Source organism: Cardiocondyla obscurior, linkage group LG04, assembly GCF_019399895.1.
Source record: "Cardiocondyla obscurior isolate alpha-2009 linkage group LG04, Cobs3.1, whole genome shotgun sequence".
Taxonomy (NCBI): domain Eukaryota; kingdom Metazoa; phylum Arthropoda; class Insecta; order Hymenoptera; family Formicidae; genus Cardiocondyla; species Cardiocondyla obscurior.
In genome coordinates this window covers 7,044,270-7,071,859 of record NC_091867.1, presented here as the reverse complement: position 1 = coordinate 7,071,859, position 27,590 = coordinate 7,044,270, and the positions used below count along the sequence as shown (strand labels likewise).

General features: G+C 31.3%; 7 protein-coding genes and 1 long non-coding RNA gene across 13 annotated transcripts in view; 7 read left to right on the top strand and 1 right to left on the bottom strand.

Annotated features, from left to right (window-relative positions):
* Positions 1-27,590, top strand: part of Alpha-man-ia (alpha-Mannosidase class I a) — a 299,072-nt gene that overhangs the window by 253,375 nt on the left and 18,107 nt on the right. The window lies entirely within an intron of this gene.
* LOC139101547 (uncharacterized) overlaps positions 1-27,590 on the bottom strand; it is a 95,676-nt gene that overhangs the window by 54,916 nt on the left and 13,170 nt on the right. The window lies entirely within an intron of this gene.
* On the top strand, positions 374-3,658 carry LOC139101540 (uncharacterized). The gene is made up of 8 exons (XM_070654754.1): positions 374-588; positions 662-778; positions 1,034-1,151; positions 1,250-1,511; positions 1,676-1,795; positions 1,994-2,084; positions 3,117-3,262; positions 3,366-3,658. Exons 1-8 carry the CDS (start codon positions 445-447, stop codon positions 3,547-3,549), a joined length of 1,182 nt encoding a protein of 393 aa, XP_070510855.1. The 5' UTR covers positions 374-444; the 3' UTR covers positions 3,550-3,658.
* Positions 3,653-7,022, top strand: LOC139101865 (uncharacterized). The gene is made up of 8 exons (XM_070655344.1): positions 3,653-4,749; positions 4,939-5,029; positions 5,103-5,188; positions 5,310-5,663; positions 5,800-5,916; positions 6,110-6,200; positions 6,316-6,464; positions 6,587-7,022. Exons 1-8 carry the CDS (start codon positions 4,511-4,513, stop codon positions 6,735-6,737), a joined length of 1,278 nt encoding a protein of 425 aa, XP_070511445.1. The 5' UTR covers positions 3,653-4,510; the 3' UTR covers positions 6,738-7,022.
* LOC139101539 (uncharacterized) lies at positions 7,118-9,735 on the top strand. The gene is made up of 8 exons (XM_070654753.1): positions 7,118-7,650; positions 7,906-8,025; positions 8,099-8,216; positions 8,396-8,657; positions 8,794-8,910; positions 9,104-9,194; positions 9,310-9,458; positions 9,585-9,735. Exons 1-8 carry the CDS (start codon positions 7,507-7,509, stop codon positions 9,733-9,735), a joined length of 1,152 nt encoding a protein of 383 aa, XP_070510854.1. The 5' UTR covers positions 7,118-7,506.
* On the top strand, positions 10,714-17,033 carry LOC139101531 (uncharacterized). The gene is made up of 15 exons (XM_070654745.1): positions 10,714-10,866; positions 11,122-11,241; positions 11,315-11,432; positions 11,609-11,870; positions 12,007-12,123; positions 12,317-12,407; positions 12,523-12,671; positions 12,798-12,930; positions 14,206-14,325; positions 14,570-14,687; positions 14,929-15,376; positions 15,457-15,547; positions 15,686-15,831; positions 15,890-16,022; positions 16,098-17,033. The coding sequence occupies exons 1-15, from the start codon at positions 10,723-10,725 to the stop codon at positions 16,149-16,151; spliced, it is 2,244 nt and encodes a 747-aa protein (XP_070510846.1). The 5' UTR covers positions 10,714-10,722; the 3' UTR covers positions 16,152-17,033.
* On the top strand, positions 19,656-23,400 carry LOC139101542 (uncharacterized). Its single transcript, XM_070654756.1, has 8 exons — positions 19,656-20,770; positions 21,326-21,445; positions 21,538-21,655; positions 21,727-21,991; positions 22,078-22,200; positions 22,430-22,520; positions 22,683-22,825; positions 22,976-23,400. Exons 1-8 carry the CDS (start codon positions 20,564-20,566, stop codon positions 23,124-23,126), a joined length of 1,218 nt encoding a protein of 405 aa, XP_070510857.1. The 5' UTR covers positions 19,656-20,563; the 3' UTR covers positions 23,127-23,400.
* LOC139101534 (odorant receptor 22c-like) lies at positions 23,502-27,543 on the top strand. The gene is made up of 9 exons (XM_070654747.1): positions 23,502-24,389; positions 24,548-24,667; positions 24,787-24,904; positions 25,173-25,437; positions 25,518-25,640; positions 25,806-25,896; positions 26,093-26,235; positions 26,371-26,503; positions 26,575-27,543. The coding sequence occupies exons 1-9, from the start codon at positions 24,165-24,167 to the stop codon at positions 26,623-26,625; spliced, it is 1,269 nt and encodes a 422-aa protein (XP_070510848.1). The 5' UTR covers positions 23,502-24,164; the 3' UTR covers positions 26,626-27,543.

The following is a 27,590-nucleotide window of genomic DNA, read 5'->3' as shown; positions in this document are numbered from 1 at the left end:
ACTTTTTGAAATTATTGTAAATTAAGACACATTTTTAATAATATATTTTAATTTAAGACTACGTTTTACCTGCTTGATTCAACTTGAAACGCGACTGGAGACTTGACGAATAATAAAAAGCAATGCATCTCGCATAAAAGATAAAAAAAAAAATACAAAAAAGAACGTATGCGGTATAAGAAAATTATCCCTCTGTAAAGGAAAGGGGTTCGCATTGTAATTGCGTGAATTCCTAATTCCTCCGCATGTGTCATTTTCGCACATTTTTGTGATATACGCAAGTAATTTCGTAAACTACATAGTCGTATTAAACGTCTATTGCAGTACTTATTACATTAGGATTTTAAAGATACAATGTAGGGAAAAATACGACAGGTTCGACAAACGTGGAAAAAAAATATATATATATTTCCGTCTCGACACTATCGTGGTAGCCGCGGAAAGATGAACTTCGCCGGAGATGGATATTATAAACTTAATCGACGTCTCTTATTATTAGTCGGCCTGTGGCCATATGAACATTCAGCCTACAAGTACTGTCAAATGATACTTTGTAACGTTATTATAATATACACAACGATTTGTCAGGTAAAAGTATCGTGTAAAACTTTGAAAATTAATAATTCCCGGTAACTGTTATCGAGGATCATTAAAATTTTAGATTGCGAAACTGATATCGTTAAGACGACGTGATGTCATACTGAAACTCCTATCTCCTATCATAATTTGCGTAATTTATATTATAAAATATCAAACATTCTGTATCGTCGCTAATAAGGTGGGTAAACAGTGAGTGAACAGTTACTATTGATTAATTTTTTTTTTTTTTTTTTTTTTTTAAATTTTTTACTTTAAAATATTATGTGGTCCACTCTACCGTCTACGTCCTATTTTGCTGCTCTAACACCAAGAAACAAGGTGCAACGTGACATCGTTAAAAATATTATTAAAAATATATTTTGACCCTTGTTATAAAAATAATTATTAATTTTTCTCGTACAAGCTTATTTGTCTTTTAATTCTTTTTAAACAGATAAGATATCTTATGAGACATGTCATAGAAGACTGGAATATCCTTAAGGACAAAAAAGAAGTAGAAATCATAGAAAGATACACTTACGTAGGAAGTATGTGTACTTTGATTTTGACAAGTAAGAAAAGATACATGACTAATTGGCTTCCTGAGTGGCTATAAAATTTTCAAAGAGTTCGTTTTTTTTTTCTTTTTTTTTTCTTTTTTTCATTCTAGTTATAGGTTGTACGAGTGTAATAGTTTGTCTTTTCATACCATTGACGCCAAGTATTCTCGACATTGTCGCACCGCTAAACGTTTCACGTCCGCGACAACTCTTATTTCCGGGAGAGTTTCTTGTTGACCAGCAAAAATTCTTTTACGCAATTATATTGCAAATAGACGTTGCTTTAGGCTTAATAATCGCTACTTTAATAGGCACCGAATCGTTGTACGTAACATACGTGCAACATGCCTGTGGCATGTTTCAAATTGCCAGGTAATCAAATAAAGAAAGCTAAATAAACGTATTATACAATATTAATTAATTCGCTTATTTTTACTATGTTGTTAAATTCTCTTTTTTTTAATTTAAATTTTTTCTAGTCATTTATTGAGTTACTTAACAATTAAATTTTAATTTTATAATCGTTATTTATGTAGTTATCGAATGGATCAGGCGTTCAACGTCAAGTTTGTACAAGGTTACCCTATTGAAAAAAAATCGATCATCATTTGCAAGAGGATAATCGAAGCTATATTCATTCATAAAAGAGCTCTTGAGTCGGTATAATGCACGTATATTATAAAAAACAAAGTAAAGTAGCAAAAAGATACGATATTGGCCGGTTGATTGATATATAATTATCTAACTATTTCTTTAAAAGAACATTTATAATGTTACATCCAAAAATCTCTCAAAAAATTGCACAAAAATAAAAAGGATAACGCGCGAAACTGTTTTTTTTTTATTTATTTAAGGTTTTCTGAATTTCTGTGGTCCTCTCTGGCGATTTCATACAGCATCCTACTCATAATTGGCATCACATCTCTAATTGTTAATCTTTTCTGTGTGAGTAATATTTTTAAATTAAACCAGTTATTTTTTCTAGTAACAGGTTTCTTTTAAAGTGTCGTATTAATTCGATTATTCTTATCTACGTTTCATGTTCTAATCTAATCCGCGTTACTCGTTCACGAGAGATAATATGATAATTACCCAACGCACGTCTTACGTAATTATCGTATTATCTCTCGCAGGAAGGTAGAACTGGCACAAGAAAAAAAAAAAAAAAAAGCTAAATAGAAAAATTCCGTGTTGTTTTGCGATTGTAATAAATATGAGAGATAATAAATGTACTTTTTATTGGCAAAAATCTGCGGCTTTGAGTACGTTTATGCGATTCAGGAAGATGACACAGGTCAGTAGTTACGATTGTTGTACGCGCGGAAACGTCCGTCTATTACCGTCACGCGTCATTCGTGCCTAACATTCATACAGGACTTTTATATTCAGCTTAAACTGTACCTACCCAGAACAGGTGGCACGATAATTACAATATATACGACAGGATGCACTAGAGGGTCGGTATGTGCGCACGGCAACGTTCGTGAGAAGATAAAATTAAGATGAAGCAAAAGAGTCCCGTGTCTTTTGCGACATGGAACTTTATTGTGCAATTCAATTCGTTCTCTTTCCTCGCAAGTTCTTGTCAAAGACGAGACACTTTGTACACTGAGAGGTCAGATATGGCATTTGGCACCCAAGCCCTTCGGGCCCAGCCCAGGGTGGCGATCGAGGGGACAGGGGAAGAAGTATTGGGTCTATTCTCAGTTCTCGGTGGTTCTCAGCGGCCGGCGGTTCGCGGTATATTAACTATAGATTTCGCGTCAGGATCGACGCACATCACGACAATGTCACACGCTAACCGCCGTCGCCGTAGCAAATGCCATATCTGTCTCTCAGTGTATTATACATAAATACACCCATATGAGTTATTCTGCAATTAAAGTTCCGTTTATAAAAAAAATTTTTTTGTCAATAAACGCGCCTAATATTTAATTCGAGACCATGTCGTTCGAGCTCATTCTTTGCATGTTTTAGTTTTTCCAAGCCGTTATGTTCCAAAAGGCAATTGATGAAATCGTTACACTAAGTTTCTTCATCGTCGGTCACATCATATATTTGTTCTTGGGTAACTACGTGGGCCAAATTTTAATAGACCATAGCGCTGATATTTTTCAGAACATGTAAGTCGTGCATTCAAATACATGTCACGTTACGGAATTCATAAAAGTTTCAAAAAAAAAAAAAAAAAACTTGTGAAAACTACTAATCCAAATGCATTTTTAGATACATTACACGATGGCAAAGCGCTCCTTTACAAGCACAAAAATTATTGCCAATTATAATGCAGAGAAGCATGAAAAGTTGTAAAATGGTTGTAGGTGGAATGTTTATCCCCTCATTAGAAGGTTTTGCAACGGTAAATGCAAAGTCAAATATAACACTGAAATTTTTTTATTTTATACTATAAAGTGATTTTTTAAGACATATTTATCGCTAAAAAAATCTAAATTTTTAATTTTAGCTTATGAGCACAACTCTGTCATACTTTACGGTACTTTGGTCGACACATAAATAATACTATCGGCAAGAAAAATGTATAACGTAAATCGTAGTCAACTTCAAATTTTAATCCAACAAATAATAATTGAATAAAATATCTACAAACAATATAAAAAAAATTTTTTATTAATTTTTATGAAAAATGTCACTAAAACGTAACAGTTAATAATAAATACTTTCACATCGACGTTTTGTTTATTAACCTAATACCTCAAAATAATTTCATTAATCATTAATTTAATTTTTTGTTAAAAAAATGAATATAATTAAGGCAAAATCTTTTGAATTTTGTAATTATTATTTTGTTCAAAATACGAGAAAAAAGCTCACACACCTTTTGTGATTTTCCAATGATTTTTCAGAAGATTTTCGTAATAAAAGGATCTGGAAAAATCGCTAAAATTGATAATTAATATATTTATTTGCGCGATATGTTTTAATTAAAATATAAAAAAAAAAATTTTTACTATCTGAGGAAATAAGCTTCAGTGAAATGACACTATATTTCGTAACATTTGCAAAAAACTATAGATACAAAAAATATATCCTCCCACGTTGATCATTATAAGAAACACACTTTACTTTTCATTATACAGAGACAGAGACAGTTTTTTTTTGTTGAAAAAAAAAGAGTTGCATCTCCCCTATTCATTATTATCTTACCGCCTTTTGTATTTGCACGAGTATAATTTAAAAAAATTGCTTGTCTTTAACTCGACTCTACATAGCAAACTAGTGTAATATAGCTAATAAAATAATTAATAACAAAAAAAAGAAGGGTGCAAGTAAAATCATACCAATGTAAAAAATGGAAAAAAAAAATTTCTATACACGATTCGTCTTCAGTGTTGATCGAGCTTCCGTCTAAAATGGAACTGCCAGAAGAGCAGTATTACGGACTTAACCGTATTTTTTTGTCATTAATTGGATTATGGCCGTACGATGATATAAAAACTAGATTCATCCGTATAATGTTGTGGCTATTAATATGTTCATTAATGATTGTCACTCAGGTATTACTACATGTACACCGTATATTTTTTATTTTTTTACAACTATACGTCAAAAAAATTTTATCTAATATTTTAGGTAAATATCACATTTTATTGTGATATGAGTGTATAAAAACTTAATTTTTTATCCTGTATTTTGTTTGGTCACTTTCAGAACTTTAATAACAGTGTATTTGAGTGTACTATATTATGTAATAATATTGAATAATCAGTTTTAAAACTTGACTAATACATCGATTGTCCTAATTATTTTAGTGGATTAAGATATGTATCTCAACATACAGTAGTGATCTTATTTTAAACATATTAACTTACAACCTCTTACTTATCGCATGCAGTGTAAAATATATCACGTTTTTTGCTGTTTGCGAAAATGTAAGTTCAAACCTACGTAATCGAAAACAATTTTATGATGTATTACGATAATATTCATCACACCTATTAGTAGATTAAAGATATTCGAGCATGTATTCGAAGTAATTGGAACTCTTTGAAAGATAATCAAGAAAATGAGATTATATGTAAGCACGGATTGTATGGAAAATTATTCACGATATTTATAGCAGGTAACTGTTAAATAAATATTCTAAATACTAAACAATTATTTTACAAAATTTCTTAGCGAGAAACATCAATGTTAAACCGAAATAAATAGGTGTTTTTTTCTCCTGAAAAAAAAAAAATTGTTTGCAGTTATCACGACATATTACACGACTGAAAAAATTACTAATATTCTGCCTATTTCAGTTTCCTTCGGCAGCGTAATTACAGCATACATATTGATTCAATACTCTCCGATACTTTTCGATATTATAATGCCTTTGAATACATCTCGTCCACGCAAACTTTTGTTTGACGGAGAATATTTCATCGATAGTGAAAAATATTTTTTTGTCATATCAATACACATGTGTATAGGATTATTGGCTGAATTAATGTGTGCAACAGCCACTGAATCGTTTACATTAGCAAACGCAGTACATGCTTTTGGGTTATTTAAAATTGCTAGGTAAACATCATCTCATTTATATAACTTGCTGCAGCTTTACTTTATTTACATTTTTATTGATTTTATGAGTAATTTCTTACGTAAGTAATAATAACTTCTAAGTACTTGGTTTAATTAACAATGCGAATCTTTCTAGTTATCGTATGAAACACGTACTAGACGAAGTTAATTCAACTATGTGTGCAACTAAAAAATATTTCGTAACTCGTAATAAATTAATAGCTGCGGTGGATTTTCATAGAAGAGCGCTCGAGTTAGTACGGACGTGTACATATGTATTAATAAGACATTTATTTTGAGTCGCGATGAGATACATTTTCATTAATATTACGCACGCATTAAGCTTATTTTAAGTAAAATCATAAAAGAACGTTTTAAAAATTATTTTAATACAAATTTACTACTTAATTAAGGAATTAATAATATAATGCATTTTATTCTACAAGATTTTCTGAACTATTAAGAACCAGTTTCGGACCAGCGTATATAGTTTTAATAGTCTTGGGCATCTGTTCTACAAGTATTAATTTATTCCACGTAGGTAACGTTATATCCAAAATATAAAATTATATTTAATTATAATTTCCCAAAATTTTCTTAAAAACTTGATATATTTTTAATAACTATTTATGCAAATTATTGTGACTTCTAGATAATTCGGGAAATAATGGCGGATAATAAAGAAGTTATAGAAATTATTAAATCTGCATTTTTAATAGTAGTAAACGTAATTTATTTCGTACTAGGTAATTACGCGGGGCAAGAGTTTATAAATTCTGATACGCTTTACTACAACACGATGTAAGTCACACGAATAATATTTAATTAAATTTAATTAAATGCTTCATATTACCGTAATATTGGAATTGAGTTATGTGCGATATTATAATTATATGTTTAATATTTTGTTTTCAATTATTCAGATGTAAAACCAACTGGTACAATGCTCCGATAAAAACGCAAAAATTGATACTTTTTATATTACAAAAGACCACAAAGTGTTACAAAGTCGATGCCGCTGGTATGTTCATTGCTTGTTTGGAAGGTTTAGCCACAGTAAGAAATCTTGATTAATTAACCAAGTCTTTATGATTCATCACAATCAGTTATCGCGTAATGAAAAAAAACAAATCTTTTGTTTCAGAGTTTCAGTATGTCGTTTTCTTACTTTATGGTTCTTTACTCTGTGTAATAATATTCAAAACTGTACAAAAGTATACTTTCAAAAGTACTGAAATATTTTCGTAAACAAAATAAAGAACGCATAAATTTAATAAAACAGGAATTTCGTAATTACCAGCTTTCAACCTTTCCGAGCGTGTTTTGGTGCATTTTCTGAAGTGTAAATTTAAATTGTAATTAGGCTTTCTTTCTTTCATATTTCATCAAGTGATATCGTACGTGGTCTGCTTACTATCTGTTGTATACCTGGTGACTATTGACGCAACACTAAACCCTTGCCCGTATAGATTAAATTCGCGAACAAATTGCGCTTGCGCGGAGACAAATTGTAATAAAAAAAAAATATTTAACAATATTATCTCCTAAGGGCGATATGTCGTTGAATTGCAAGTCATTTTACGTAATTTACCACTTGTCTATAACAAACGAACTTGAGTTTGCTACGAAAAGAAACAAAGTATGTTCCTTTTTTTTTCCCCCGGTTATCATTTGCTTATTAATAATTCTAAAATAATACCACTATTTACTGCGAGAAATATTTTCTTATCACGCGCTATAAAAAAAATTGTGATAGAGAAAATATTTGAATTTGAATTGAAGTATGTGCGTGCAAAGTGCAACGTCAACTTGGAGAACAAAGATATTCCTAACAGTGTAGAAAATGAACTTCGGCGCTGACCATTACTACAAGCTTAACCGTATTTTTTTATCAACAATTGGACTGTGGCCATACGATGATATAAAAACTAGATATATTTGTGTCATATTATGGCTATCAATATGTTTACCGATGACTGTCACTCAGGTATTACTACATGTATACCGTATATTTTTTATTTCTTTACAACTTTACGTCAAAAATTTTTTTTTAAATATTTTAGGTAAAAATAACATATTATTGTGATATGAGTGTATAAAAACCTAATTTTTTATCCTGTATTCTTTTTGATCACTTTCAGAATTTTAATAACAGTGTACTTAAGTGTACTATATTATATAATAATATTGAATGGTCAGTTTTAAAACTTCACTAACACATCGATTGTTCTAATTATTTTAGTGGATGAAGATATATATCTCAACACACAGTAGTGATCTTATTTTACACGTATTATCTTACAACCTCATACTTATCGCATGCAGTGTAAAATATATCACGTTTTTTGCCGTTTGCGAAAATGTAAGTTCAAACCTAATTAATCGAAAAAAATTTTATGATATATTACGATAATATTTATCACACCTATTAGTAGATTAAAGAATTTCGAGCACGTATTCGAAGTAATTGGAACTCTTTGAAAGATAATCAAGAAAATGAGATTATATGTAAGCACGGATTGTATGGAAAATTATTCACGATATTTATAGCAGGTAACTGTTAAATGATTATTCTAAATACTAAACAATTATTTTGCAAAATTTCCTAGCGAGAAACATCAATTTTAAACCAAAATAAATACTTAGGTGTTTTTTTTTCCGTGAAAAAAAATTTGCAGTTATCACGACATATTACACGACTGAAAAAATTACTGATATTCTGCCCATTCCAGTTTGCAGCGGCAGCTTAATTACATCATATATATTTATTCAATTCTCTCCGATACTTTTCGATATTATAATGCCTTTGAATGCATCTCGTCCACGCAAACTTTTGTTTGAAGGAGAATATTTCATCGATCATGAGAAATATTTTGTTGTCATATCAATATACCTGTGTACAGGAGTAATTGCTGAAATGATGTGCGTAACAGCCACTGAATCGTTTTCATTATCAAACGCAGTACATGCTTTTGGGTTATTTAAAATTGCTAGGTAAACATCATCTCATTTATATAACTTGCTGCAGCTTTACTTTACTTACATTTTTATTGATTTTATGAGTGATTTCTTACGTAAGTAATAATAACTTTTAAGTACTTGGTTTAATTAACAATGCGAATCTTTCTAGTTATCGTATGAAAAACGTACTAAACGAAATTGATCCACATATGTGTGTAACTAAAAAATATTTCGTAACTCGTAATAAAATAATGGCTGCGGTGGATTTTCATAGAAGAGCGATCGAGTTAGTACGGACGTACACATACGTATTAATAAGACATTTATTTTGAGTCGCGATGAGATTCATTTCCATCAATATTACGCACGCATTAAGCTTATTTTAAGTAAAATCATTAAAGAACGTTTTAAAAATTATTTTAATACAATTTCACTACTTAATTGATGAATTAATGATATAATGCATTTTATTCTACAAGATTTTCTGAGCTATTAAAAGCCAGTTTCGGACCATCGTATTTATTTATAATAACCTTCGGCATCTGTTCCGCAAGTATTAATTTTTTCCACGTAGGTAACGTTATATCCAAAATATGAAATTATATTTAATTATAATTTTCCAAAATTTTCTTAAAAACTTAATATATTTTTAATAACTATTTATATAAATTATTGTGACTTCTAGATATTTCGGGAAATAATGGCGGATAATAGAGAAGTTATAGAAATTATTAAATCTGCATTTTTAATAATGATTCACTTAGTATATTTCGTACTAGGTAATTACGCTGGGCAAGAGTTTATAAATGGTGATACGCTTTATTACAACACGATGTAAGTCACACGAATAATATTTAATTAAATTTAATTAGATGCTTCATATTACCGTAATATTGGAATTGAGTTACTTGCGATATTACCTATAATTATATGTTTAATATTTTGTTTTCAATTATTCAGATGTAAAACCAACTGGTACAATGCTCCGTTGAAAACGCAAAAATTGATACTTTTTATATTACAAAAGACCACAAAGTGTTACAAAGTCGACGCTGGTGGTATGTTCGTTCCCTGTTTAGAAGGTTTAGCCACAGTAAGAAATCTTGATTAATTAACCAAGTCTTTATGATTCGTTACAATCAGCTATCGCGTAATAAAAAAAAATCTTTTTTTTCAGAGTTTTAGTATGTCGCTTTCTTACTTTATGGTTCTTTACTCTATGTAATAGTATTCGAAACTGTACACCGAAGTTCAGATATGGCGTTTTCTACGGCGACAGCGGTTAGCGTACGTAACCCTAGGCAGCAAAGCAAGGGATGAGATAACGGGGGGGAAATCAGTCATCGGCAGCCGGCCGGCGCGGTACATATATGCGACACATGTGAAACTCGACGCACACGACTCTAAAGTCACGTTCGCTAGCTGCCGTCGGTGCAGCAAACGCCATATCTGCTTTCCAGCGTATAAAAATATACTTTCAAAAGTATTGAAATATTTTCGTAAACGAAATAAAGATCCCATAAATTTAATAAAACAGGAATTTCCTAATTACCTGCTTTCAACTTTTCCGAGCGTGTTTCAGTACATTTTCCGAAGTGTATTTGTAAATTGTAATTAAGCTTTCTTTCGCTCATATTTCATCAAGTGATATCGTACGTTATCTGCTTACTATCTGTTGTATATCCGGTGACTATCGACGCAATACTAAACCCTTGCCCATATAGATTAAATTCGTGAACAAATTGCGCTTGCGCGGAGACAAATTGTAAAAAAAAAAAAATATTTAACAATATTATCTTCTAAGGGCGATATGTCGTTGAATTGCAAGTCATTTTACGTAATTTACCACTTGTCTATAACAAACGAATTTGAGTTTGCTACGGAAAGAAACAAAGTATGTTCCTTTTTTTTTCCCCCGCTTATCATTTGCTTATTAATAATTCTAAAATAATACCACTATTTACTGCGAGAAATATTTTCTTATCACGCGCTATAAAAAAAATTGTGATAGAGAAAATATTTGAATTTGAATTGAAGTATGTGCGTGCAAAGTGCAACGTCAACTTGGAGAACAAAGATATTCCTAACAGTGTAGAAAATGAACTTCGGCGCTGACCATTACTACAAGCTTAACCGTATTTTTTTATCAACAATTGGACTGTGGCCATACGATGATATAAAAACTAGATATATTTGTGTCATATTATGGCTATCAATATGTTTACCGATGACTGTCACTCAGGTATTACTACATGTATACCGTATATTTTTTATTTCTTTACAACTTTACGTCAAAAATTTTTTTTTTAATATTTTAGGTAAAAATAACATATTATTGTGATATGAGTGTATAAAAACCTAATTTTTTATCCTGTATTCTTTTTGATCACTTTCAGAATTTTAATAACAGTGTACTTAAGTGTACTATATTATGTAATAATATTGAATGGTCAGTTTTAAAACTTCACTAACACATCGATTGTTCTAATTATTTTAGTGGATGAAGATATATATCTCAACATACAGTAGTGATCTTATTTTACACGTATTATCTTACAACCTCATACTTATCGCATGGAGTGTAAAATATATCACGTTTTTTGCCGTTTGCAAAAATGTAAGTTCACACCTAATTAATCGAAAAAAATTTTATGATATATTACGATAATATTTATCACACCTATTAGTAGATTAAAGAATTTCGAGCACGTATTCAAAGTAATTGGAACTCTTTGAAAGATAATCAAGAAAATGAGATTATATGTAAGCACGGATTGTATGGAAAATTATTCACGATATTTATAGCAGGTAACTGTTAAATGATTATTCTAAATACTAAACAATTATTTTGCAAAATTTCCTAGCGAGAAACATCAATTTTAAACCAAAATAAATACTTAGGTGTTTTTTTCCGTGAAAAAAATTTGCAGTTATCACGACATATTACACGACTGAAAAAATTACTGATATTCTGCCCATTCCAGTTTGCAGCGGCAGCTTAATTACATCATATATATTTATTCAATTCTCTCCGATACTTTTCGATATTATAATGCCTTTGAATGCATCTCGTCCACGCAAACTTTTGTTTGAAGGAGAATATTTCATCGATCATGAGAAATATTTTGTTGTCATATCAATATACCTGTGTACAGGAGTAATTGCTGAAATGATGTGCGTAACAGCCACTGAATCGTTTTCATTATCAAACGCAGTACATGCTTTTGGGTTATTTAAAATTGCTAGGTAAACATCATCTCATTTATATAACTTGCTGCAGCTTTACTTTACTTACATTTTTATTGATTTTATGAGTGATTTCTTACGTAAGTAATAATAACTTTTAAGTACTTGGTTTAATTAACAATGCGAATCTTTCTAGTTATCGTATGAAAAACGTACTAAACGAAATTGATCCACATATGTGTGTAACTAAAAAATATTTCGTAACTCGTAATAAAATAATGGCTGCGGTAGATTTTCATAGAAGAGCGATCGAGTTAGTACGGACGTACACATACGTATTAATAAGACATTTATTTTGAGTCGCGATGAGATTCATTTCCATCAATATTACGCACGCATTAAGCTTATTTTAAGTAAAATCATTAAAGAACGTTTTAAAAATTATTTTAATACAATTTCACTACTTAATTGATGAATTAATGATATAATGCATTTTATTCTACAAGATTTTCTGAGCTATTAAAAACCAGTTTCGGACCATCGTATTTATTTATACTAACCTTCGGCATCTGTTCCGCAAGTATTAATTTTGTCCACGTAGGTAACGTTATATCCAAAATATGAAATTATATTTAATTATAATTTTCCAAAATTTTCTTAAAAACTTAATATATTTTTAATAACTATTTATATAAATTATTGTGACTTCTAGATATTTCGGGAAATAATGGCGGATAATAGAGAAGTTATAGAAATTATTAAATCTGCATTTTTAATAATGATTCACTTAGTATATTTCGTACTAGGTAATTACGCTGGGCAAGAGTTTATAAATGGTGATACGCTTTATTACAACACGATGTAAGTCACACGAATAATATTTAATTAAATTTAATTAGATGCTTCATATTACCGTAATATTGGAATTGAGTTATGTGCGATATTACCTATAATTATATGTTTAATATTTTGTTTTCAATTATTCAGATGTAAAACCAACTGGTACAATGCTCCGTTGAAAACGCAAAAATTGATACTTTTTGTATTACAAAAGACCACAAAGTGTTACAAAGTCGACGCTGGTGGTATGTTCGTTCCCTGTTTAGAAGGTTTAGCCACAGTAAGAAATCTTGATTAATTAACCAAGTCTTTATGATTCGTTACAATCAGCTATCGCGTAATAAAAAAAAATCTTTTTTTTCAGAGTTTTAGTATGTCGCTTTCTTACTTTATGGTTCTTTACTCTATGTAATAGTATTCGAAACTGTACACCGAAGTTCAGATATGGCGTTTTCTACGGCGACAGCGGTTAGCGTACGTAACCCTAGGCAGCAAAGCAAGGGATGAGATAACGGGGGGGAAATCAGTCATCGGCAGCCGGCCGGCGCGGTACATATATGCGACACATGTGAAACTCGACGCACACGACTCTAAAGTCACGTTCGCTAGCTGCCGTCGGTGCAGCAAACGCCATATCTGCTTTCCAGCGTATAAAAATATACTTTCAAAAGTATTGAAATATTTTTGTAAACGAAATAAAGATCCCATAAATTTAATAAAACAGGAATTTCCTAATTACCTGCTTTCAACTTTTCCGAGCGTGTTTCAGTACATTTTCCGAAGTGTATTTGTAAATTGTAATTAAGCTTTCTTTCGCTCATATTTCATCAAGTGATATCGTACGTTATCTGCTTACTATCTGTTGTATATCCGGTGACTATCGACGCAATACTAAACCCTTGCCCATATAGATTAAATTCGTGAACAAATTGCGCTTGCGCGGAGACAAATTGTAAAAAAAAAAAAATATTTAACAATATTATCTTCTAAGGGCGATATGTCGTTGAATTGCAAGTCATTTTACGTAATTTACCACTTGTCTATAACAAACGAATTTGAGTTTGCTACGGAAAGAAACAAAGTATGTTCCTTTTTTTTCCCCCGCTTATCATTTGCTTATTAATAATTCTAAAATAATACCACTATTTACTGCGAAAAATATTTTCTTATCACGCGCTATAAAAAAAAAATTTGTGATAGAGAAAATATTTGAATTTGAATTGAAGTATGTGCGTGCAAAGTGCAACGTCAACTTGGAGAACAAAGATATTCCTAGCAGTGTAGAAAATGAACTTCGGCGCTGACCATTACTACAAGCTTAATCGTATTTTTTTGTCGACCATTGGCTTATGGCCACACAGTTACATTACTTTGAGACAAATTCAATGTTTCGTATCGGTGTTTATTTTACTATCAACGACATTTCCTCAAGTAATTCAGATAATCATTTTCATTACATACCAATCATGATCTTTTCTCGTAAACTTTTCATTTATCTTGTTTTATTTAATTGTTCGTTAGATGTACGAAAAGTAAATATGCATATAACTTTCAGTTATTAAAGCTGATCACTACCAAGCATGATGTCGAACTCATTTTAAAAGTTTTATCGTCCGCCTTGCCATTTATGTTATTTACTGTAAAATACGTCACTTTTTATTTTGTTACAGAGAAAGTAAGTATAGAACGTTTGTTAAGAATTTTTTTAAACAATTTTATCGATGTCAAGGAGTTAACATTTATTTCGAAAAGTTAAGAACAGACAAAAGTACGAATTATTTTGTCCGACTTTTACTTTAAGGCATCTTTAATGCAAATAAATTGCAAGGGGAGCGAAAAAAAGTGTTGTATTTTTAAGTAATGAGTTATAATAAGAAGTTATACATATTATTCTTTCTTTGCCATCTGTTAAATAACAGATAAAAGGAATAATGCAACAAATTCAAAATGATTGGAACGCATTGAAAGATAAGGGCGAGCTCGACATAATTCGTCAATATGCAAAAATAGCAAGAAGCTTCACCACGACTATAGCAAGTAAAAAATATTTTTATACAATTAACGCGTTGAATGTTCGAATCTAATTCATTTTGTTATTTCTATACGGCGTTCAACCTGTTGGCGAATATAACAATTTTCATTTTGCAACATTTTTATTCCGATCTCAAGCGTGAATTTATGAAATATTTATACAATTATATGCGAAAGTGCCGTAATATCAACTACGGCATCAAATATCTTGCGCTACAAAGTTTTAATTTTAATTTAACAATTGTAGCAGTGATCTACGTATCCATTGGCGGGGTTATTTTTATTCAATATGTGCCAATTATTCTCGACATCGTGGTACCGTTAAATGAAACTCGGCAAGTCGAATTATTATTTCAAGTCGAATATTTTCTTGATCAGGAGAAATATTTTCACACGATTCAATTTCATTTAGATGTGGGGCTTATTCTTGCCGCAATAACAATCATGTCTACTGAATCGTTTTGTTTGACCCTTGCCATACACGCATTTGGAATGTTCAAAATAACTAGGTATATGCCACGTATCCTTCCAATCGCACAAATTAACGATATTGCTTTCAGTTTACATTTTTGTCTTTATAGTTATCGCATGGAACGTGTAATCGATAAGAATGCGCCAAATACATTAATGGAAAAACATTGCATCTTTCACAACAACATAGTGACCGCTGTAAATATCCACAGGAGAGCAATCGAGTCAGTATCATTACAAGTATTCATAAATTATGACTGTTAACATTGATTAGTATCAAAAAGATATTTTATGTGTCTTCAAGATTTTCCGAGTTTGTCAAGTCAACTTTCGCAATACCCTATTTGGCTTTAATATTGCTTGGAGTAACTTCATCGAGCGTGAATCTATTTCTGGTAACGCAATTTCGTCTCCGAAAATAAAGATAAATGTAATTAATGTACATTAGTACAATAAAAGAAACGGAGTAATAAAAACACTTTTTTTTTTTTTTCTTTGTAATTACTTGATCAACAATCATTTTCTTCCGCCAGTTCTTTCAGGTAATAATGTCGTCGAGTACAATGGAAGATTTATTGAAATGCATCATATTTGTCATTTGCCACTTCATATATATGTTCACGACTAATTATGCCGGACAGCAATTTATAGATCACGACGCGGATATCTATATAAAAATGTAAGTAGCGCAGATAGAAATTGACGTTCCGCTATCTAATAGCATTTTGTAATTAAAGATGCAATGTACAATGGTATAACGCGCCTTTGAAAACTCAGAAACTGATATTATTTCTCATGCAAAAAACCATAAAGAGTTATCAAATAAACATCGGCGGCTTATACTGCCCGTCATTGGAAGGTTTCACAGCGGTAATTACAAACTCTTTGTTTAATTTTTCAATCCTATTACTTAAGTGAAGGTAAAAAATCAATTGTTTATTCTAGCTCGCAAGTGCGTCACTCTCATATTTTACTGTTCTCTGTTCACTACGAAAATAATCGTTTAATCTAACAATATATTTGCTAAACTGGTTTTTAAATAAAACTTGAAACAGTAAAAAAATAAAATAGCCAAACAAGAGGTTTCAATCATACTTTGGTATACCTTAAATTTTCACTACATTCGTCCCGAAATAAATAATTCTTGCGTTTAATCATATTATCATACAATATTACAACTTCAATTTTATTTCAGATTATTTGTTTCAAAAGCAGACTTATTTTTATCCACGTTTTAATTTAATTACATTATTTTACTACGTTTTAATTTATCTTTTATAATATTTTACTTTATTAGCTCGTCTGCTTCGAAATAAATAACATAAAGTCTAATAAATATATTTCTTGATTCACACATTGTATGCCTGTAAATATTTTCTGCTTGTGTGAACTTTTTATCTTTATCATTTCAAGATTTGTAGTTTTTTCGGTTAATACCTGTTACGTTTTGAATATTCTCACCAATTCTAAAGAGTTCTCGAGTATAAAATATGTACGTAATACATCACGCTTAATGTTGTTCTGTTGGTACGAAATATCCTATTCTCCACTGCCTATGCACCGCCAATTTAATAAGTACATTACATCATAAAATACAATAATTTTTTTTTTTTTTGCAATAAGGTATAAGAAAAACTAGAGTTATTATACGTTTTAAAAGAAACATGTTTTTAGTTCGCGTTATATTTCGTATATTCTGCCGCGAATATAAGCGGCTTAAGCCTGTATTGTATATAAGACTGTACGACAGTAAAATGCTATAATTGAAAAATTGATATGGCAATAATGCGATAATGACAGAAATTCGCGGCGAGAGGGCAAAAGAAAAGTAAGTTCTATAGACTACAAGCTTTCAGTAACGTTTCGAGTGTTAGTTGCGATGGAGCATTCTGAAGAGAAATATTATAAGTTCAACTACATTCTATTGTCATCGATCGGGCTCTGGCCATACGATAATAATGCCACCATTAAAGCTATTCAAATGATATTGTCCGTACTGATATTCATGTCGTTTTTTATAATTCAGGTATCTTGTTTCTCTGCTTCGTTAAAAATATTAAAAACACTATTGCGAGATATTTGTGAGAAATTAATATATGTTCTGTGCGTGAAATAAATTACCTGAATTTTCGGATGTATTTTGTTATACTTTCTAATTGCAAGAATCTCACTTGATTGTAATAATTCTTTACGTTCGTGAGTATTATTACGACAATTTAGATCTGCGTGTAATATAATAATTTTATTAATTGAAAACGTTAATATGCGATTTCGATTTTTCGATATAAATGCAACATTACGAATGATACTGAAGTATAACTACGGCTTGTTGTATAAAAATATAATCTGCATATTTGACAAAAAAATTATTTTGAAAAGATCATTATACATGCATTGTACTCATAAACAGAGAATTTTCATCACCTCTAATGATTAAACATGATTTTTACCTATTTCACTTCGACATAAAAATAAATTATTATCAATAAACGATAATGTAATTTAAACTCGCAAAATAAATGCATAATAACATAAGCACTTAATGTATGTTTTAAATATATATTTTGTGTATGAATTTTTTTTAAATAACTTTTCTTTCAGATATGCAGAATCCACTATTAATTTTATAATTTTAAAATATTATTCCCGCAACGGTTGATGTTGTTTACAGTTTCTGAAACTACTTACTCCAGAATACAGCCTTGATCTTCTTCTGGAAGTATTAGCTTTAAATTTTTTCATATTAATATTTTTTGTCAAATACATTACTTTCTCTTTTATTACGGGAAATGTAAGTTAATAATTTTAGTTACTCGCTAAATAATAATTTTATCTGAACTTAATGGCTGTACAAATAATAAATAATAAAGTTTACGGTGTAAATTAATAGGTAAAACAATTACGAAAAAATATGCAAAGTAATTGGAATGTTTTAGTAAACGATCAAGAAATCGATATATTACACGGATATGCTATCATTGGGAAACATTTTACAGTAGCTCTAATGAGTGAGTAAACTTTTTCTAATAGATTTTTCTTTACTTTACTTTGATTAATATTGAAATATAATTACGTAATTCAAAGCAGTTCAATATTTGTCAATTTTTCAACGCGATAAAAATCGATGATGAAACAAAGCAACATTAAATTCGTTTTCTATTTTTGTCAAAAGTATTTATTAAGTGCTGACGTAATTAGATTGACCATGAATGTATATTTATTACTCGTTATTATCATTATAATAACAGCATATCCGTTTCGTTAATTTAAACAAACTTTATAATTTTTTTTTTAATTTTAGTCTGTGCCTATTTTGCAAGTGGTTGTTTCATTGTAATCCAACATTATCCAAATTTACTTGATATCATAGATCCTTTAAACGAGTCTCGTCCGCGTATACTTCTTCATCGAGCAGAATTTTTTGAAAATCAACAAAACTATTTTTATCTCACAATGTTGCATGAAGTTCTCGGAATACTAATTTCTGGGACTACTGGAATAGCTACCGAGACTTTTTCATTATCATACTCATTACACGCTTTCGCGATGTTTAAAATTACTAGGTATATTATAAACGAGAGTCCGATACTCACTCTTACAAGTTTTAAATTAATTATACTATAATGTGCCATATATCCTTTTCATGGCGTACAAAAATTTTTTAATTATAATTTATAGTTATCGTATGAAACATATGTTAAGCATGGACGTGTCGCAAATACCTATAGCCAAAAGCTATATAATATTTCGTAATAAAATATCTGCCGCGGTAGATATCCACAGGAGAGCTATATAGTTAGTATGCCATTAATTCCAAAAATATCTTTTAACCGAATAAAGTATTACGGAATAACTACAATACTGGCACTCTATAATTTTATGATAATAACGAAAAATCTGTATTCCATCAGTTTTTCAGATGTATTAAAAGCGAGCCTCGGACTGTCGTATTTATTTATGGTTATAGCGTCTATAGGTTCGGCAACTGTTAGTCTCTTTCGCGTATGTAAAAAACTCGTTAAGTAACGTCGGATTTTTTCAAATGATATTTGTCGCAATCATCAACTTTGCTTGCAGTTATTTCGGATATTGACGATACACCAAGAAAAATTGGAGAGCATTAAATTAATATGTTACACGTTTTTTCTTTTGCTATTTTTATTCATAGGTAATTTTGTTGGACAAGAATTTATAAATCGCGACGAACATGTTCATCGAATGATGTATGTAATATCAATATGCTTTTTTTCTAACATGTTCTGTTGCACAATATAATATTATACAAATTAAAAATGTATGTAATTTTGGATAATTCATTTCTCGGTAATGTAGATGCAATACAAAATGGTACAATGCTCCGTTAAAAATACAAAAGTTTATACTGTTTCTGATGAGGAAAACTACTAAAAGTTACAGAGTTGATGCTGCCGGTTTATTTAGTCCTTGTTTGGAAAGTTTAGCCACGGTAAGGAATCGCACAATTAATCGGAGTTAAATAATATTAATTTGCATATCAACTAACAAGAATTATAAATATTATTTTTTTAGGCTATGAGTTTAATGCTTTCTTTCTTGACGATCTTATGCTCCATATAACGTTCATCCAAATGTCGAGTTCACAAAATTATATTAATTCTAACGAAATATTTTTAATAACCAATGGCATTGAAAATTTTAATTAAAAAGAAATATGTTCCTTGATCTCTTTATTGGTAATTTAAATTTTTACGATAATTATGTAACATTTATATGAATATTATTTGGATTAAAGTCTTTTCAAATATTTTTTCTTGCTTTATTTTGCTTACATCGAACGTGCTTTTCGTAATTCTATGAATATGTTTCGCTCATTATGCTAACTACATACGTTTCAGAACTCAAAAAATGCGATATTAAAAATTGTGAATACATTTGCATTAAAAAAAAAAGTGTACTCAGCTAATCAAACATTAATAATAAAATATTTACCGAAAATCAAGAGACGCGGTAATAGGCGGCAGCTGAGATTACCGGATCTCATTTAACGTACTAAATATATGTCGCACTGGTATTGATATCGATGCACAAATCGAAAATAAAACATCCGCAATGTCCAACGTCTCGAATCATACTAAAGAGCGTTGTAACTACGCAAAAACGGCGTTGCAATTGCGCTTGCGTCGATCGAATTTACACGGAGCGATAATAATAGGAAGAAAAAAAATTTTCACTAGTAATATTTTTTTCCAACATTCATAAACTTTAGTTAGGTAATGAGGTAAAATTGATATTTTAAATTGGTCACAATTTTATTATTGTGATAGTGGCGTTTTGCAATTTCCTTTCAATAGTTTAATATTTGTGCGACATATGGGCAAGTAAAAAAAGCACGGAAAATATAAAATTACATCAGACCATGTTAGCAAACGCAGATGAGAGAAAGATATTTCGAAAAAGAATTTAGCAGAAATATAGCGCGCGGCATTTGCACTGAAATGACTCATACGTCGGATAGATATTACGATCTTAATCGAAAACTACTACTGTGCATTGGTCTATGGCCGTATCAAAGATTTGGTTTCAGATGTGTTATAATAATGGTGATGACCACAATACTTGCGGGCGGTGTGATATTTCAGGTACACGCCACTAAACCTTATCCGTACCTATCATGAATACGATTTAAGCTGTCGTTTTCGAAAGTGCTACAAGTCCATTTGTAATTAAAACAATCATTTAATTTCTTTACTAATTTTATTAATTATTTTTACAGAATAAAATTTAACAAGTTTGTAGTTTTCGGAACGTTTGTCAATATTTTTTAGTCGAATTTAACAAAACTCTTAAATATCTCAATGTATAAATAAATAGACCTGCACCACTTTCAATAACGGCTTATTTGATGCAGCTGCTTCATAATAAATTTAACAATACGAAGCACGCGAGAACGGAACATATAATTAATTTAAAGTTCCCCCAGAGAAAATTTTCGTATCATAAGCTCGTGACGAAATTAGTAATATCGAACGGTAATTAAAACTATCACATTCTATATGTATGGACCTGAATGTATATTGAAATAATTCCTTTTTCGAGGCTGCTACGAAATTATTCCAGCCAAAGCCGTTAATATTAACAAAATTAATTTAATTTAATTAAAAATCGAAATGTCTGGAAGAAAGAATTACTTTCAGTGTACAACCTTTGTCACTAAAAAATTCAGTGTAGAGCTACTCCTAAAGATTCTCGCGTATAGCATCCCGTGGTTCAGTTACATGCTAAAGTACAATGTACTTTGTTTCAATGTGAAAAAGGTAATGCTATTTAATTATATGATATTTCGTATTACTTCAATAATGTATTTAAGACGTCTCGAGAAGGATAATAAGTAATTGTGTTCTCTTAGATGCAAAAACTGGTGGAACGAGTGCATTTTGACTGGGATCAATTGCACAACGCGCGCGAACTCGAAATAATAAAACGATACGCGGCGATCGGGAAGTTCATCACGTTAATCACGACATGTAAGTGACGTGAATCAATTTTCACTCGGAAAGGCACGCCCGACGACTTAGGATCGACTTGATCGTTACAGTGTTCATCTATCTAAGTACCTTCGGTTTTATTTTCATACACCTACTGGCTAATTTTGTTCTGGACTTCACCACGGCTGCAAACGAGTCTCGCGTGCGACGACTTCCCGCGGAGGTCGAATGCTTCATAGACGAGCAAAAGTATTTTATTCTGCTTTTATTTTTTGCGTTTCTTGTTGTCGTGTGTGGCTTATCCACCGTGGTAGCCATCGAGACGCTTTACATGTGTTACACGCAGCACGCATGCGGATTATTCGAAATAGCTAAGTAAATACATACGTGTCGTGGATATAAAAGTTTTGAGAAGCAAATAAATGACTTAGCATTTACAATTACGTTACGTTACTTTTCAGCTGGCGCATAGAAGAGACATTGCACAGAGGTATGGCGCGAAATATCATATCCGTCGCCGAAAAGAATTTAATAATGCGTCAAGGAATCACCCACGCGGTCGATATACACAGGAAAGCAATGGAGTCCGTAATTCCTATTAATTTAGTCGAGAAAATTTCTCTTATTCTCTAGCTTTTGACAATTAATTGATTTATCTTTAAACGTTTACTTCCGCTAATAAATTCGAGCCGACGTAGAATTTCAAGTGCGAGAAATTTTATACGGAATTAAAAAAAAAATTTTAAGGCACGCGTAATTGCCGCTAATGAAATTATTTTCGTATATTTATTTCTACTTACGTCGTTGTTCAAGGTTTATCGAAATGTCGAAAGATACATTCAAGTGGATGTATCTCATCACGATACCAGTGACCGTGCTGTCGCTAAGCATCAATCTCTATCGCGTGCGTAATTATTAATAAAAAAAATTTTTAATTATTAATTTTATATATTTGCTAATGGCACCGAGGAATTAACACGTCTCCGCCCTTCCCCGTGCACATCTGCGCACATTGCAGTATTCATATTTCACATGTGCGATAAATTAACCTTCTGTATGATCGCAGCTTTCGCGGTTGATATCGAGCAACGAGTATCAAGATACAGTAACGACCTTTCTATTCGTGCTTGGACATTTTTGGTACATGTTCTTCTGCAATTATGTGGGACAAGAAGTGATCGATCATAGCGGCGATATCTTTTATAAAACGTGAGAGTTAATTAATCATGTTTTACACGCGCGGCATGGGGAAGAGTTTTGTTATTTTGTATTGTATTTCATTTTATTTTATTTTTTTTAATATTTTATTCAACATGTAAGTTAACTATTTAGATATACGATTTTTTAAATGGCATGTAGGTACAACGCGCAGTGGTATATGGTGCCATTGAAAGTGCAAAAGTTATTGCTACTCGTGATGCAGAGAAGCTTGCGACATTGCACAATCACGCTCGGCGGCCTATTCATACCGTCGTTAGAGGGATTCGCCACGGTAAAGTTTCCGTACTAATAATTACTTGTCGTCGAACATTCGTTCTACGTTATTGTCAAGAGTACAACTTTTTTATTTTAGATGATAAGCATGTCACTTTCGTATTTTATGGTTATTTATTCCGTCCAGTGAACGAGCTCGTAACATATAATTTATTACTAGTCAAGCACATAGGTCGTCACGATGCAATAATTTTGTCGGCATAGCGGTACAAAAATAATTTACGAGATTATTATCTGCTATTGTTATTATATTGTCTGTCGTGTAACCAAAAGTGGAGGTTCTGTGAAATTTGTCAGTACTTGTATATTTTATGGAGAGCTGCATATTATAAAAATTAACGCATTATTAACGAAGTAAAAATGCAATATTCGTAAATTTTACATGGCGCAACTTTTATCCGAATTTTCAACTGATATATCCTAAAAACGGGAACGCGCGTGACGTTATTATACACATGTATAATATCGTTATTGCCATCAAGTCTGATATAATTAGAAAGCGTATTTACATTTCGCGAGTGCGTTAGGGTAATTACGGCACATTATAATACATTTCAAACACTGCATCACTAGTTACAGCTTACTAATATAGAGCTTGAATTCAAAATAAATCTTCACGATACCTGCCAAACACTGAGCCGGTACACAAATCAATTCTCGACAATTGCAATCGCGTAATACCGTTTCCAGTTAATCTTGAATGATGTTAGCACACGTTACTTCAATACAAGGGAAGGCAAGTACCGTAACGCTCCGCGTCTCGAATGCAAGTGAAAAGCGGTCGGAAATGCGTGAGAATGACCCTGCAACTACGCCTGCGTCGTGGTGTAAAAGGGAAATATTTAACACGAAGAGGAAAGAAGAAAAAAAAAAAAGAAAAAAAATAGCTGGTTTCATAATAACATTCGCGAGGGGTTGCGGGTACGAACGCCGACGAAATGTATGCTAAAGCTATAATTTGCTATTGACTGTTAGCGACCAGGGAACCCATTCGCAATTCTACAACGGATCGTCATTACTTGGAACACGCGGAAATAACAGATCGAACTTTAGCATGCCGGGCCTAAGTGTCGAGTCGTGGATAAAAATTCGACAAGAACGCGTTTCAACATTTATATCGAAATGGCAGAATTGCCATTATTGCCCGATAAATAGATACTACGCGGTTAATCGAATTTTGTTGCTGTGCGTTGGCTTATGGCCAAACCAAAAGTCTAGTTCTAGACATATCGCGGTTACGTTCACGACCATGACGCTGGTATCGGGTATTGTATTTCAGGTATATTATCCTCTTCTATTTTACGCCTCTTATTAATATTTTTTTTCTCTTATCTCATTGAAATAATAATGATATTATTAATAGGACTAAGTTTAATTAAAAAGAAATAATTTGAACGAAACGTTTTTTCTTTTTCTTTTTTTTTTTCTTCTTTTTAGTTAACGCCTTTTATCACCCACGAATATAATGTAAATATTCTTTTACAAATTCTCGCGTACACCATTCCGTGGATTGCTTACACATTAAAATATCATTTTAGCTGTTTAAAAATGAGACAGGTAAAAACGTATACCCGATAAATAAAATACTCGTATTGAAACTTGGAAATAAATTATTGTTGTCAATCGCGTGGGATTATTTTCAAGATAATTAAATAATTATTCTCTCGTCGATACAGTTCCGAGATATACTAGAGCGAGTGCGTTGCGATTGGAATCAATTAAGTAACACGCACGAGATCGAAATAATCAAAGAGTACGCGGCCATCGGCAGATTTGTCACATTAATAGTAACACGTAAGAAATATATCTAGTAACTCCCTACGTCCAGCCGAAAAAAAAAATAAATAAAAAAAAAAACTACTTTGCAACTTTAGTAAAACTCATGGATCTAATTAGCGTGCGCTTTTAATCTTAACATCAATCAGATTTGCAAATTTTACAGCAGCTACAAACGTAGCATTTCTGCTGAACGCAGCCATTATTTCTCCATTCAATTGCCTCGAATTAATTTTTTTTTTCCTTATTTACTTCCCACTTTAATCCTTACTCCGTTAATTTACAGTGTTCATCTATGTATCTATCTTTGGTTTTATTATAATAATGTTTCTATCGAACGTTTTACTGGACATTATGTCCAGTAAAAATGAATCTTGTCCACGACAGTTTCCAATCTTAATCGAGTGTTTTATAGATCAGCAAAAGCACTATTTCCTAATTTTCTTTCAACTGACCGTTATTGTTGTAAGCGGTTTTACGACAGTGGCGGCTTCTGAAACACTCAACATGTCATTTGTACAACACGCGTGTGGTTTATTCGAAATAGCCGGGTAAGACGATGTTCAGAGACTTCGGCGGATAAATCAATTGGTTTTAATTTACAAGTGAATTACAATTGCGTTAATTTCAGTCATCGTATAGATCAGGCGTTGCACGAAAACAAAGTGCAAGGTGTCGCGTCGACCGCCAAAAGAAATTCAATGATATATCAGGGGATAATCAGCGGCTTCGACATGTACAAGAAAGCAATCGAGTTCGTAACTGTCATTAGTAATTTATTCATCCGCAATGTCTTTATTTTAAGGGAGACTATAAAATTTTAAAAGTCGCGCAAATCATTAGCACTCCTAATTAATAGCAATCGTCTGTGTAAATATATATTTTCCCTACGCGCATTCAAGATTTATCGTCATTTAAGGTTCGTCGAAATGCTGAAAGTAATTTGCAAATGGACATATTCAGCACTTTTACCATTAGGGGTAATCTCGCTCAGCATTAATCTCTATCGCGTGAGTAATTGTTTATTTACGTAACTTATTGAATTTCACGCGTAATGTAAACCATGCTAATTCCGGCTAATAAAAGTTAAGTTATTAATATATCTCTATTGAATGTTAACAATATAGTATCGAAATATATATTAATTTATATAAATGTAAATTTTAAATTTCTTTTCTAAGCAAATAAATCATTTATGTGTTACAGTTTTCTCAATTGATAGCATCCAAGGAATATTTCGAGACAGTTATCAGTTTTATATTTATTCTTGGCCATTTTTGGTATATGTTTTTTACGAATTATATGGGACAGCAAGTAATTAATCATAGCAGTGATATGTTTTATAGAACGTAAGTAACGAGTTTATTGAAAAGTTAAAACTGTCGGATTCAAATTAAATACTGATTTAAAAAATAAAATAAAAAGAATTAAATTTTTGACATCGTCGAAGGTTTCAGTTATAATATTTTAATAGCAAATTTTAGATATAACGTGCAATGGTACGTAGCTCCATTGAAAGCTCAAAAATTACTGCTGCTCATAATGCAGAGAGGCGTGCGACATTGCACGCTTGTCATTGATGGCTTGTTCGTTTCGTCGTTTGAAGGGTTTGCCACGGTAAAATTATTAATAATTATTATTAATTTTATTTTTATTTTATACGCGCTATAACCTAATTTATATTTCAGCTCGCGAGCACGTCGATTTCGTATTTCGCAATAATTTGTTCCGTTTTTTAATGATTCGCATGAAATAGTAAAAAGAAAAGAAAAAAAAACGCGAAAATCTACGAAGCAAGTAGTTTGAATTTATTAATGCTATTACAATACGCTTTGTGGAAGCAAATTAATGCAAGTGCAATTAATCTAATACTGTAATTTTAATTATTTGTACTATTGCATATACAATAAATGATATAAAAAAAAACCTAGGTAGTGAGGTGCTGTTTCGACTTTTTTTCATGCTGACAGCACGGTGAAAGTTAAAAAGAAACAAGAAACTTGTTATTGGTTTTATTACGAAATATTTTAATAAAATGTCGTAGGCGTGATACCTGCGTATGCCGTTGTTGCGTATTGCATTCCGCATGGATGTTAAATTGTCATGTCTCTCAAAGCAAACGGATAATTTATGCGATCGCAATTTATTCGATCCGATGATCTGACTGAATTTCACAAAATAATAACGGTCTCTCCTGTTCATTTCGAGAACGAAATTTTTAATACTCCCAACATCAATACGTATAATATTCATATATTGGAATAAAAATTAATCCGCATCGATATTGAAACTTGAAATTACGAGTAAAAGTAGGAAAGATTCGAACGAGTCGCCATAAGAAAATGTAGAATGACTGTGTGCAAATAAATGTAAAAAGCGTTGAGATAAAAAAATGCAAAGTGAAAAACTACGCGCATTAACACCTTCATTGTGTGTTTTTTTTTCTTTTTTTTTCTACCACGAGCAAAGCGTATTATTTATGTACAATTCACTAAACTATTTTCTTTCATTATCCTACAGATGTGATACGATATGCACGTAATGACTGGAAAATTGTCTCTTTTTTTACATTTCTGACACTAACCGCGTCACTCTTTTCGTAGAAATTAAATTTTACTACTTGCAATTCTCGGCATTTTGCAGATAAAAATATCGTGCAATATATACTGATAGATAAAATGGAAAAATATATAGGTACAAGTTA